The sequence below is a fragment of the Syngnathus typhle genome, linkage group LG11 (genome assembly GCF_033458585.1).
Source record: "Syngnathus typhle isolate RoL2023-S1 ecotype Sweden linkage group LG11, RoL_Styp_1.0, whole genome shotgun sequence".
Classification (NCBI taxonomy): domain Eukaryota; kingdom Metazoa; phylum Chordata; class Actinopteri; order Syngnathiformes; family Syngnathidae; genus Syngnathus; species Syngnathus typhle.
In genome coordinates, this window is record NC_083748.1 from 1,136,316 (window position 1) to 1,148,813 (window position 12,498).

General features: G+C 45.0%; 1 protein-coding gene and 1 long non-coding RNA gene across 4 annotated transcripts; one reads left to right on the forward strand and one right to left on the reverse strand.

Annotated features, from left to right (window-relative positions):
* The first annotated feature begins 228 nt into the window (after nt 1-228).
* Nucleotides 229-8,047, forward strand: LOC133162796 (uncharacterized). Its single transcript, XR_009716279.1, has 2 exons — nt 229-284; nt 6,637-8,047. It is a non-coding gene; the product is annotated as an uncharacterized LOC133162796 (long non-coding RNA).
* Nucleotides 8,048-8,182: 135 nt separating this feature from the next.
* On the reverse strand, nt 8,183-12,498 carry oser1 (oxidative stress responsive serine-rich 1). Of its 3 annotated transcripts, XM_061292380.1 has the most exons (6): nt 12,182-12,498; nt 10,100-10,292; nt 9,930-9,973; nt 9,462-9,565; nt 9,280-9,366; nt 8,183-8,920 (listed from the first exon to the last, which is right to left on the reverse strand). In XM_061292380.1, the coding sequence occupies exons 3-6, from the start codon at nt 9,969-9,971 to the stop codon at nt 8,263-8,265; spliced, it is 891 nt and encodes a 296-aa protein (XP_061148364.1). In that variant the 5' UTR covers nt 9,972-9,973; nt 10,100-10,292; nt 12,182-12,498; the 3' UTR covers nt 8,183-8,262. The 3 variants fall into 3 exon arrangements, with proteins under 3 accessions (XP_061148364.1, XP_061148363.1, XP_061148365.1); XM_061292379.1 differs by lacking the exon at nt 10,100-10,292; XM_061292381.1 differs by lacking the exons at nt 9,930-9,973; nt 10,100-10,292 and having other exon boundaries at nt 12,182-12,494.

Below are 12,498 nucleotides of genomic sequence, written 5' to 3' on the forward strand. Positions count from 1 at the left end.
GTGTTGATCACAATTTGGAGTCAGATCAATAGCTAAAATCCGTATCCTAACAATATTTACAGTATGTACACTTCTACCTTGTTATAAAAAAATTATAATAATAAAAGTTGTTCTAAAAACATATTTACAGTTTGTGTTAAGAATTCTCCATGTTTATGTTATTCAGCCATGCTTTGATTTGAGGTAGGGTGATTTATTTTGAAGGCCGTTTTCAAGCGATACCACTTCCTTTTTTACCTTCTTGTACATATGTCGGTTACAGTGGTACAGGAGTCATTGGCGATGTAAGTGTGTCTCCTAACAAGAGAAATGAATGAGCACATGTGTCTAACGTTTAGGACAATGTAGTATTGCTCCAAATGTTCGTTTAATTTCCTTTAGAGGTCCGTTTGCGCGTGTTAGCACGATCGCGAATTAGCATCTTTCCGCTAACTCGTTAGCCTGCCCAGTACTTCTTCTTTGCTGCGGGCTAATAAAAACTGGACCGCGGGCCAGTGGTTTGGATATCCCTGCTCTAAACGCTTCCTATAGCTTCCAATGAGATTCTGGTTGAAGGTATTTTCACCATTCGTCTTTACAAAACATCTCCAGTTACGGGTATTTAAGGTGGCCAGTTGCAAGTTGTTTTCCTCTGCATCTTCTCTGAAGAGTCCAACATGGGAGCCTCAAAACAACTGACAAATGACCTGAAAACAAAGATTGTTCAATGTCATAGTTGGGAAGGATACAAAAAGCTAGCGCAGACATTTTAGCTATCAAGTTGCACTGTGAGGAACATAGTGAGGAAATGGAAGACCACAGGCACAGTTCTAGTTAAGGCCTGGAGTGGGAGGCCAAGAAAATGTTCAGATAAGCAGAGGCGAAGGAGGGTGAGAACAGTAAAAGTCAACCCACAGCAGCTCCAAAGACCTACATGATCTTCATGCAGATGGTGACACTGTGCATAGTTCAACTATTCAGTAGACTTTGTACAAGGAGATGCTGTATGGGAGGATAATGCGGCAGAAGCGTTTTCTGCGCACATGCCACAAACAATCACTTGAGAGGTATTGCTAAAGCACATTTGGACAAGCCAGCTTCATTTTGGAATAAGGTGCTGTGAAACTAGAATTAAGTTATTTGGACATAAGAAGGGGTGGTATGTGTTAGGGTTTGCAGAATATCTTCATCGTATGATTATGTTGGAATATAACCTGTAATAATTTAACTAGTTTGTCCTGTCTAGACAAAATTAGTTTACCAAAGTGCTAAGATCATTTCAACTTATTGACTAGCTGCAGAGGAAGCAATCAAAGTTGCTTTGTTTACAGAACGTCGTAAAAGGTCCCCTGCTATGCTTTGATCAGCAGGGACCGGCTGCTTCACCCCAACCTGTGTATTCCCAAACCCCCACTTTCAACCCCACTTTGTTTCTCTCAATAAATAAGCGCCTGACGAGGCCTGAGTCAGATTTCATTCGACGATCGCTGAGAGCACAGCGACGAGTGAACTCTCCGCCTGCAGGTGTCTAAAACGACTAACTTGTCTCCAGTGTGGTCCTTGCAAAATAAGTTAGAGTGAACACCACCCTAACATTTTTGGTGCCGAAACCCGGGACCCTCATACCCGCCATCTGGCTGACGGAGGAGGACGTGCTGCATTGTCGACAAGCCAGCGTCCTTTATGGGGACCTGGAAAAGATACGGCTTTGGTGTTTCCAAGCTATGAGATACGGCTTTGGTGTTTCCAAGCTATGAGATACGGCTTTGGTGTTTCCAAGCTATGAAACAGCTGGGGTTTCAAGTCCCAGTGGAAGGAACGGGCTAAGAAAAAGAACAGAGCTTCTTTTTCTTAAGTGAAGAAGGGCGTGGATTCTTTTTTTTGTCCGTTGTTCCAAGCTGTTTGCATGAATGTTGTGTGGTTGAGAGTGTGCGACTGGTAGGATAAATTGACTGCAGAGAGAATTTGGTGGAAGGTCAATTTAAACCTGCATTAGAGACCAACAAGGCGGCAGGCCGCCATTCAATTCAAACTCCAGCTCAAATTTGGACTGTTGGAACTGTGGGAAACGGGGCCACTTGGCGAGAGCGTGTCGTCGTGCAAAACAGTACCAATCAAAGGGTGGAGGAAGAGGCAGAGGAAAAGCCAAATTTTCAACATGTCAAGCTTCCCCCCCCCCTTTTTTGACCGCTCATGCTAATACAGAGACATTGTATGCTACATTTAATAGAAATTATTGATTGGTTGTGTTGTAAGATTATACGATCTTCTATATGCAAGCTGAATCTGAGAGGTTGAGTTCTTTAAATTTGAAAACAAAGAAAAAACTTAATTTAATTAATTTGCCAGCCGTTTTTATTGTATTGAGTTTTTTTTGGGATTAGTGGATTGTTCTATCGGGAACCTTGAATTGAAGATGGTATGTGAATGTTGTGTGGAGTGCTTGGATGAATTGGGACCAATGTGATGGAATGTGTGTGAGATGCAAATGAGCATTGATGACTGAATGCCCGACTGAAGGGAAAATACAGGTTGAATGATTGAAGTTGTTTGAGACTGCTAGGGGCAAGTAGTTGAGCGACTTTGAAGGAAGAATTATTTTGAGTAAGTTAGATGCTAGGAAGGGAAATAAAAAACCCGAGCAAATACAAACGAAAGAAGAATAAAGGTTGCTTTTGACAAGAGTTGCGAAGAACAGACGAAGAACAGTCCTTGACCCGGCATTTGCGTTTGGCGGTCGTTGATGTGGTTCCCAGACCTGTGTCTTGTGGTTTGTCATTTGTAACGTTTGGCTGTTGTGATCCTCCCAAACAGACATAAGTGATTTGTGCTTTTGTTGTATGTTGTAATTGGTTAGTGGGAGGACTGCTGGAGCTTGCTCCTTCGGTGTCTCACCTGTGCCTTCCTGCCTTCCATTGTCTCCACTTAGACTGGACTGTGGAGGGGGGAGTGTGGTATTGTGGTGTGAAAAGGGTGTAGGAGCCGGCTCCTGTGGTGATTGATATTGTAATTTGATTGTGGGGGAGACTGATGTAGGTGTGGGGCTCTGGACTCTGCGGGTAGCTGTTTGCTGGGTTGGCGCGAGTGGGGGTCGGCGGCATTGATTGTCCCAGTACTGGCCAGGCTGGGAAAAATCAGTATGAAAATGCCGGGCCCCCCCCTCTTGCTTCCCTTGCTGTGGCTGCGCGCGGAGTGGGGTCGTACCCACTCCAGGGGTGTGCTGAGTGCGTGGTGGCAAGTGATGTTGAAGCAGGGTGATGCCTAGGGAAGGTGTGACAATAGTTGCACGAAGAATAAAAGGCACTGAGGAAAGAAAAAAGAAAAAGAAAAAGTATAACCAACACGTCAAAATAGAGGATGACGTCTGCGCAGCGTTGTTTGTTGGTGTTGTTTGTGAGCTCTGTCTCTGCTGTTTTTGTGTTGTCTGTGTGTTGTGTTATGTGTTTCGCTAATATAGGTGCACTAAAGAATTTATTTATCTGTAGTCTATCTGATTTGCACCGCAAAACAAAACCGATTTTGTTAAGATAGGAAGGAAAAATAATAAAATAAAAAATAAAAAGCGAGCAATTTGTTTATGGGCAGTAACTGGTCCACGCTCCTTTAGTGCCTAGCCTTGGTTAGACAAAATTTGAGAGATGGGAAGAACTTGCTTTCTGGAATTAGATGATGTACAATTATGAAATACCGACATTTCAAAGCTAAATTTAAAATTTGAGAATAAGAGAGCGATTGAGTTTGTTAAAGTTATGGAACTACAACAGTTAACTATTATATTATTTTACCAGCAGTTATTTTGTTTATTTTGTTTATTTTTTTTATTCGATTGGTGAATTGGGTTGTCACGTTGAGAAAGGAAAGGAAACGATACAAATGGGCAGCTGTATTGAGCCATGGTGTTGTCACGTGCCGTTGACACCTGGCTCAACAGGGGGGATGGAAGGGCAGTGCAGTCAGCTTTATACAACATATGAATTTGATTCATATTCAAAACGTTTATAATTTTTTTTTGTAGAGCTTGTTTAACATGTGCTTAACACGATCCACAGGGTTATAATGCCTGGTCATAATAGATGCATTCTAAAAATGGATTGAATTGGCTTCAAAATAAACACTGAAGGCCTTAACAGTGGCAAAAACGTTATGTAAAGAAATAATAGTTTGTCAACAACTGCTGTAGATGTTAAAGAATGGAATCAATATCTCGAAAATGAATGTGGATAGTTTGTTTACTGATTGTGAAATGTGCGACAAAGTGTTCTATATAATATCCGTTGAATGGAAGAAAAAGAAAAGAAACCATTGCTTTTAGAGAATGTAGTCAACCAAAATTATATAGGTACCGACATGCCAAGATCTGGGAAAAAGCTGGAAGAAATAAAAACATAATGTCTTTAAATTTGGGAGGCGACGTGATCACAATTGAAGATAAGATCCCTCTCGCCTGTAAGAGTGGTACAAATTGAGATGAATAGGATTTGATGATTACTCAGGGGCACCATTGACGTCAAATGGTTCAATGGAGAAGGCCCGTTTCCTGTGGCTGGACAAGACAGGACCATCTAGTCCGGCTGGGATGGATTCAATGTTTTGTCAAACGTAATTGTTTGTGGAGTCTTAACAGGGCACGTAAGAATTCAGCACACAGTGACGGGAGGAGCGGAAGAAACATCTCGAATGAGCCCATCTCGCATGCTGTCCGGCTGGCCGGCAAAGGAGATATGTGGTATCATCTGTCCCAGTGCGCCCCGGTGAAGGTTTCCTGCCAGGAACCAGATCCGCCATCATCAGCGTCCCCACCCCCGGTACAAACAGAGGCAGAATAATCCTCTTCCCCCTTGGTGGCCAGGTAGTCCACCCTGAGCCACTGAAGACAACGACCACGCAGCAGACATTCCCGAGTTCTCCCCGGACGGAGCAGATCTGCGAAGGGGGTGAGAATCGTGCTCACCCTCCACCAGTGGGCGTGCCAAGCCCCCAACGGCTGAACAATCACGAGCAATTTTTATCTTGATTGATAACAGTCTGGTCGCCTAAGGCAGAGGGACCGTGTAACTCTTTTCCTGCACATAATCTGGCCGCAGGTTTTTTGAGTTGCACATACTTTGGACTGGAGTATTGTGGGAAAACCTCACCTTCACTGGAAGTTATTGCTTTCATTGTATTTTCTTACTTGCGTTTGATTGATCAAGGTTGACATAATCATATGATAAAACAGGAGGGATATGTTAGGGTTTGCAGAATATCTTCATCGTATGATTATGTTGGAATATAACCTGTAATAATTTAACTAGTTTGTCCTGTCTAGACAAAATTAGTTTACCAAAGTGCTAAGATCATTTCAACTTATTGACTAGCTGCAGAGGAAGCAATCAAAGTTGCTTTGTTTACAGAACGTCGTAAAAGGTCCCCTGCTATGCTTTGATCAGCAGGGACCGGCTGCTTCACCCCAACCTGTGTATTCCCAAACCCCCACTTTCAACCCCACTTTGTTTCTCTCAATAAATAAGCGCCTGACGAGGCCTGAGTCAGATTTCATTCGACGATCGCTGAGAGCACAGCGACGAGTGAACTCTCCGCCTGCAGGTGTCTAAAACGACTAACTTGTCTCCAGTGTGGTCCTTGCAAAATAAGTTAGAGTGAACACCACCCTAACAGTATGCATGGAGGAAGAAGAACACAGCATTCCATGACGAACACTTGCTACCCACAGTCAAATTTGGTGGAGGTTCCATCATGCTGTGGGGCCAGTGCAGGTACTGGCGTTCATCCAGAGCAGTGCTTCTCAAATAGTGGGGCGCTATTCCTGGGGGGGCGCGTGTGACCCTGGGGAACAGGCTTTTTTTTTGGCAGTACTAGAATAAAGTGTAATTGCGCGTTTACTACAGCAGGGGGCAGTGGCGCTCTCATTGTTACTTCTGTCACGTTTGCGACAGTGCAACATTTTACGACTTACAAGACAAGTTAGGATAGTCACGGTGGGGAGGGGGGGCGCGAATAGATTTCTTCTTGCTAGGGGGGGGCGTAACAGAAAATAATTGAGAAGCACTGATCCAGAGGAACAAGTACAACATTCTGGAATGGCCATCTCATTCCCCAGACCTGAATATTATTGAAAATCTGTGGTGTGATTTAAACCGGGCTGTCCATACCCGGAAACCATCAAACCTGACTGAACTGGAGATATTTTGTCAAGAAGAATGGTAAAAAATACCTTCAAGCAGAATCCAGACTTTCATTGGAAGATATAGCAAGTGTTTGGAGGCTGTTACAGTGCCTTGCGAAAGTATTCGGCCCCCTTAAACCTTTCAACATTTTGCGACATTTCAGGCTTCAAACATAAAGATCTAAGTTTAATTTTTTGTCAAGAATCAACAACAAATGGGACACAATCGTAAAGTGGAACAACATTTATTGGATAATTTAAACTTTTAACAAATAAAAAACTGATAAGTGGGCCGTGCAATATTATTCGGCCCCCTTGCGCTAATACTTTGTAGCGCCACCTTTTACTACAAGTCGCTTGGGGTATGTCTCTATCAGTTTTGCACATCGAGAGACTGGAATTCTTGCCCATTCTTCCTTGCAAAACAGCTCGAGCTCAGTGAGGTTGGATGGAGAGCGTTTGTGAACAGCAGTCTTCCTCTCTTTCCACAGATTCTCGATTGGATTCAGGTCTGGACTTTGACTTGGCCATTCTAACACCTGGATACGTCTATTTGTGAACCATTCCATTGTAGATTTGGCTTTATGTTTTGGATCATTGTCCTGTTGGACGATAAATCTCCGTTCCAGTCTCAGGTCTTTTGCAGACTCCAACAGATTTTCTACCAGAATGGTCCTGTATTTGGCTCCATCCATCTTCCCATCAATTTTAGCCATTTTCCCTGTCCCTGCTAAAGAAAAGCAGGCCCAAACCATGATGCTGCCACCACCATGTTTGACAGTGGGGATGGTGCGTTCAGGGTGATGAGCTGTGTTGCTTTTACGCCAAACATATCGTTTTGCATTGTGGCCAAAAAGTTCAATTTTGGTTTCATCTGACCAGAGCACCTTCTTCCACGTGTTTGGTGTCTTCCAGGTGGCTTGTGGCAAACTTTAAACAATACTTTTTATGGATATCTCTGAGAAATGGCTTTCTTCTTGCCACTCTTCCATAAAGGCCAGATTTGTGCAGTGCACGACTGATTGTTGTCCTATGGACAGACTCTCCCACCTCAGCTGTCGTTATCTGCAGTTCATCCAGAGTGATCATGGGCCTCTTGGCTGCATCTCTGATCAGTCTTCTCCTTGTTTAAGATGAAAGTTTGGAGGGACGGCCGGGTCTTGGTAGATTTGCAGTGGTCTGATACTCATTCCATTTCAATATAATTGCTTGCACAGTGCTCCTTGAGATGTTTAAAGCTTGGGAAATCTTTTTGTATCCAAATCCGGCTTTAAACTTCTCCACAACAGTATCTCGTACCTGCCTGGTGTGTTCCTTTGTCTTCATGGTTCTCTCTGCGCTTTAAACAGAACCCTGAGACTATCAAAGAGCAGGTGCATTTATACGGAGACTTGATTACACACAGGTACATTCTATTTATCATCAGTCATTTAGGACAACATTGGATTATTCAAAGATCCTCACTGAACTTCTGGAGTGAGTTTGCTGCACTGAAAGTAAAAGGGCTGAATAATATTGCACGCCCCACTTTTCAGTTTTTTTATTTGTTACAAAAGTTTGAATTATCCAATTATTTTGTTCAACTTTACAATTGTGTCCCACTTGTTGATTCTTGACAAAAAATACAATTTTATATCTTTATGTTTAAAGCCTGAACTGTGGCGAAATGTTGAAAGGTTTAAGAGGGCTGGGCACTGTATTTGTTTGAAAGGAGGATCTGCTAAATATTGAGGTCATTTTACTGTTGCGGTGCCCAAATTTATTCACCTGCCTACTTTTTTTTAGGTAATGATTGCACACTTTCTGTAAATCATATAAACTTCATCTCACTTTTCAAATATCATTGTTTTTGAAATTGCTGTTCCGAACAACCAATGATTTATAAAAGGAAAATCTTGAAAATGATCAGGGGTGCCCAACCTTTTGCATACGACTATATATGTGATTAACTGTCAACCACTGCATTGCTTGTCGCTAAGCAGCCATCTGGCGAAGTCAAAGTTTCTTGGTGTCATTTTTCTATTCAAAAAGAACAACTTCCAAACACTGAACTTTATTGAAGCAGGATGAGTGTGCATACATCATCAGACAGGTCACGTTGGCACGCGGGTGCACTCTCATGTGTACATCATTTCGGCCATGTGCGACATCTTCCTGGGGATGTACAGGTAGAACTCCACATAACCGGCCAGGTCCTCCATGGTGACGTCATCAACCGAGACCAGCGCCTGTGAAGAACACGTGCGAGGGGAGGCCGGGGAGAGGGTGGGCCCAGTGCTCCGGAGGGCCAGGGCTCCGCTGCGCCGCTCGCAATCCGAGATGACGTCACGCAGTCCCGTGAAGGAGTATGCACGCACAGCAGCCCAAGCGCCCGGTTCGGATGTGCAGCGACACGGGGCGGTGCCATCGCTCACTTCCTCCTGAGCCTTCAGGCCCTCGCCTGCAGGCAAGCACGCGCACAGGCCACCGTCGACGCGCCGCTTGGACAAAAGTCCAAAGTCAGACGCGTGGGTGTCTTCCTTTTCCCGGGCGCTTCCTGAGCCGTGCCGGTCCTTCTCCGCAAGCTCAGAAGAAAGAATGGCTGCACTGGGGGGTCGAGAAGCGGCCCCGCTGAAGCTGACGGGGGAAGTGGGGCCGAGCTTGGTGCGCTGTTTGAGGCCTCCCGCAGGGGTTGTCGTGACAGAGTAGGTGAATTTCGGGGGGTGCAGAATGGGTGACTCGGAACGCCGCCGCCGCGGCGTCTTACTGGCTCCCCGCGGCGCTTTCCTTGCACAGCTGACGAGACAAAAAGTGCGTCAGACAACCCAAAACACTTTTTCAAAGTCCCAATCGCAATCAGCGATCAAAGGCTCTGGCTGTCATTCTCATCCTTGTTGGAAGCCTTAAAAAATAATCAGTTGCGTTCAATCAATATACGTATATATATATATATATATATATTATTTGATTAATCCTACAATTAATTTGATCAGAATTTGTTCCTGCTGAACCTGGTCATTGGGTTCAAACGACTCACACTATACGGGTGTATAATGAGTGGCCAATTTGTGGTGTCAATTCAAGGCGGTGATTAGATGTCCACTGGATGAAAAAGCCCCCGCAGTAGCAAGTGACTGCAAATGCCTTCCACTCACCCATGCCAGTTGTCCTTGGACGCACCACTGTGTTTGGCCACGGACACCACTCGAGGAGTTTCAGGCATGCCAGCTGCCACGAGTGCCCTGCGTGCACATACAGGCACGCACACACACACAAGTAAGAAAGGGCCAGATGCTGGGTCAGTGTGCGCTCACTGGCATCACAGCAATCGTCGTACTTGTTGGCATCCACTCGCAGCTTCTTAAAGGCCGTCTGCAGGGTTTCCTCCTTGTGCTCCGGACCACCTGCAGCCATGTCTAGGGTCTCTGCACCCCCCCTTGGCTGAAACACAAACACACAGCTCTCCTCTTTTGGACTCGACTCACGCTTCCTCCATGGATAGACAAAAGCCCTGTGTGGACCGAGCGGAGGTGGCCCAGAAAGTGAAAAGGCTGCCGCGGTTGCCCGACAGTGAAGTAGAAGCACCTGCTGAGGATCAAGCCAAACTGTGGCGGGCTTTTGACATTTCGGACCTGGCTTTGCCACTTCTAATGTGGACTATTGCAATTTCCCATACCAACAACGCTCCGCGCCAATTTTGTCCACCGTTTGGCACCATTTGTGAAATTGGCTGCTTTGCAGGATATGATGTGAGGCACTTAAAAAGGCGAAATGTTGCCAGGTTTGATTAGCAAAAGACACTGACCTCACGGAACAGGACGCACTGTCCATGTGGGGAAACCGTCATCTCTGCCAAACCATTTCAAGACACATGGCAAAAGAACACGGGAAAATGGATGTCAATCAAGCGTTTGAGTTAAAAAGAGGTAAGGTCACTTTTGCTGGTGGGTTTTTTCATGCACCGCTTTAACTTGCCACTTTTGGATCAATATGGTGCTAGGTTGAGCTCCAACTGGGACGACTGTGGCCCCAGCTTCAGAAGCAAAGGCACCTGTGTACACTGGACTGGCATCGACGAGCCACTGACGTCACATGGTTCCGTGACGACGAGCAAGGTTGCAAAAGCTCTGCTCTGCATGAAAGCCAGCTGTCGGATTGTGTGGCCAACCTTGAAAAATGCAACTCATTTTGTCTTGGACGATCAGACAGCGACAAAAGCACAACAAAATGCCTGCCAATTGCCGCCTACTACCACCGTATTGGCCAGGGGTTGGGAACCGATGGCTCGCGAGCCAGATATGGCTCTTTTCAGGGCTCGAAGCTTATTTTTTGCCCAAGTTGCCCTCGGGCAAGTTAGAGAAAATTTTACTTGCCCGAAACAAAATTTTACTTGCCCGAATTTTTTTGGAGTGGATTTTTACTTGCCCGACACATTTTTGCAATAAAAAAGACAACACTATAAGTTTTGCCTTCGTATGCCTTCGTATCCGCCAACCGGAAAAAAGCTCTGCTGGTGCGCAGGCGCAGAAGAGCCAGGGACGGGTAAGGGAGCGTGCATTTAATTACGAAGCGCTTTGCCGTTATCAATGTATTGCAGACTTACACGAGAAACTAACCGCCGTTATCAATGTATTGCAGACTTACACGAGAAACTAACCGCTCCCTAGAAAACAAAATGTCGGACCAGAAGCGGCAGATGTTGCGAGAAATTATGCACAAAATCGTCTTTTTACAGCTTGAAAACATGGTATTATGGCAGGGCAAGTTCGGGCAAGTGAGGAAAAAGTTCTACTTGCCCGTCTGCCGTCGCTACTTGCCCCGGGCAATCGGGCAATCGTTAGTTTCGAGCCCTGCTTTTGGTGACCGCGTCTAGGTCGTGGACAAATCTGACATTTGTTTACACAATTGAAGTCATAATTTTGTTATATTATCAAAGTAAAAAATAGACCGACTGAAATCAGAATGTTAAATCAGCTTTCAAAATATGATCACGTTAGCAATACATTCCATCTGTTTTCTACAGCTGAAATTCACGATTGCCTCAAATCAGCCAATCCTAGCTGCCCTTCGGTGTACAGAAGGGTGACGCCAGGTTGAACAAAAAAACGCACGATTTTTATTGGACAATACGGTGCCTACGGGGGTCGTGAGAGGTAAAATTCCATCCGCTTTATTTAAAATTTCAGCTAGCTAGCTGGTGTGTGCCAGGCAAGCAAAAAAGATGGTGGAGAAAAAAGATGATGATTACCAAACATTTCAGAGTGAGTGGACCAAAGAATTTGCATTTGTGGAGAGAGGCTTTGCTACGTGCCACAAATGCAATGACAAAATTGCATCCATGAAACGCTCCAATATCAAGCGCCACTTTGAGACACGACATGCTACATTTGCAACCCAGCTGGGGACAGCATTAAGAAAGCGTGCGAAGAGCTCCAGAGTAAGGTCCAAGGTAGTCAACAGCAACTCCGTGTTTGGACCAGACAAGGTGACTTTAATTCAGCTAGTTTTGCTGGCGCATTAGCAATTGTGATGAACGGAAAGCCATTCACTGATGGCGAGTATTTCAACATTTAAGCTTGACGTGGCTAATGAACTCTTTGACGACTTCACGGATAAAGAAAAGATACTCAAACGGATAAAAGACATGCCTCGGTCAGCAAGAATCGTTCATTATGACTGATGAGAACCTCAACGCCTGCATGAAGCTCAACCTCACCACATATCAACCGGACTACAAAGCCATCAGCAAAACGATGCAGCCCCAGAAGTCTCATTGATGGCGAGTTTTTTTCTTCTAGGCTTTTAATATAAAAAACGTTATTAAAAAGAATACAGTACACTTAGTACACTCGAAAAATCGTTGGTCTTGATTTAAATGCATGCATTTAAATTGTATTTAGCCTATTATTTTTAAATAGTATGGCTCTCACGGGAATTTTTTTTTTTAAATGGGCATTTATGGCTCTGTCCGCTAAAGGTTTCCCCTGGCCTTGGCTAATGTTAGCCGCTAATCGGCTAAAGAAAGAGCGACAAGGAAGAAAGCAAACCCTGACTTACGCCTCTTCACAAAGTTCACGCGGTGTCGGACGGCTGAAGAGCGCGCATAGAGGCCGCCGAGGACGGCGGCCGCCCAGTCGCTCACACTCGGCGTCTGACGCGGCTAGCGAGGCGAACGACGCCGCTTCGTGCCGTGCTTCCACGGTGAAGACACTAAAGTGCGTCGCTTGTCCACTGACGTCAATTGAACGCGACGAAAAAACAGCAGAAAACGAAGAAGAAAAAAAGAATAAGAAAAATGATCAAAAAGTAGGCCCTCGCCGTCGTTGCCTGTCGTGACTGCGCTCGTACAAGGCAACAGCGCCGCTGATGTCATA

What these genes read in the sequence shown, in the direction of transcription:
- oser1 (XM_061292379.1), bottom strand. Translation starts at nt 9,971, where the DNA reads ATGACGGTTTCCCCACATGGACAGTGCGTCCTGTTCCGTGAG. An exon ending in AGTGCGTCCTGTTCCGTGAG is followed by an intron (nt 9,566 to 9,929) that starts GTCAGTGTCTTT and finishes TTTGTGTTTCAG; the next exon opens with CCAAGGGGGGGTGCAGAGAC. An exon ending in CTGCGAGTGGATGCCAACAA is followed by an intron (nt 9,367 to 9,461) that starts GTACGACGATTG and finishes ATGTGCACGCAG; the next exon opens with GGCACTCGTGGCAGCTGGCA.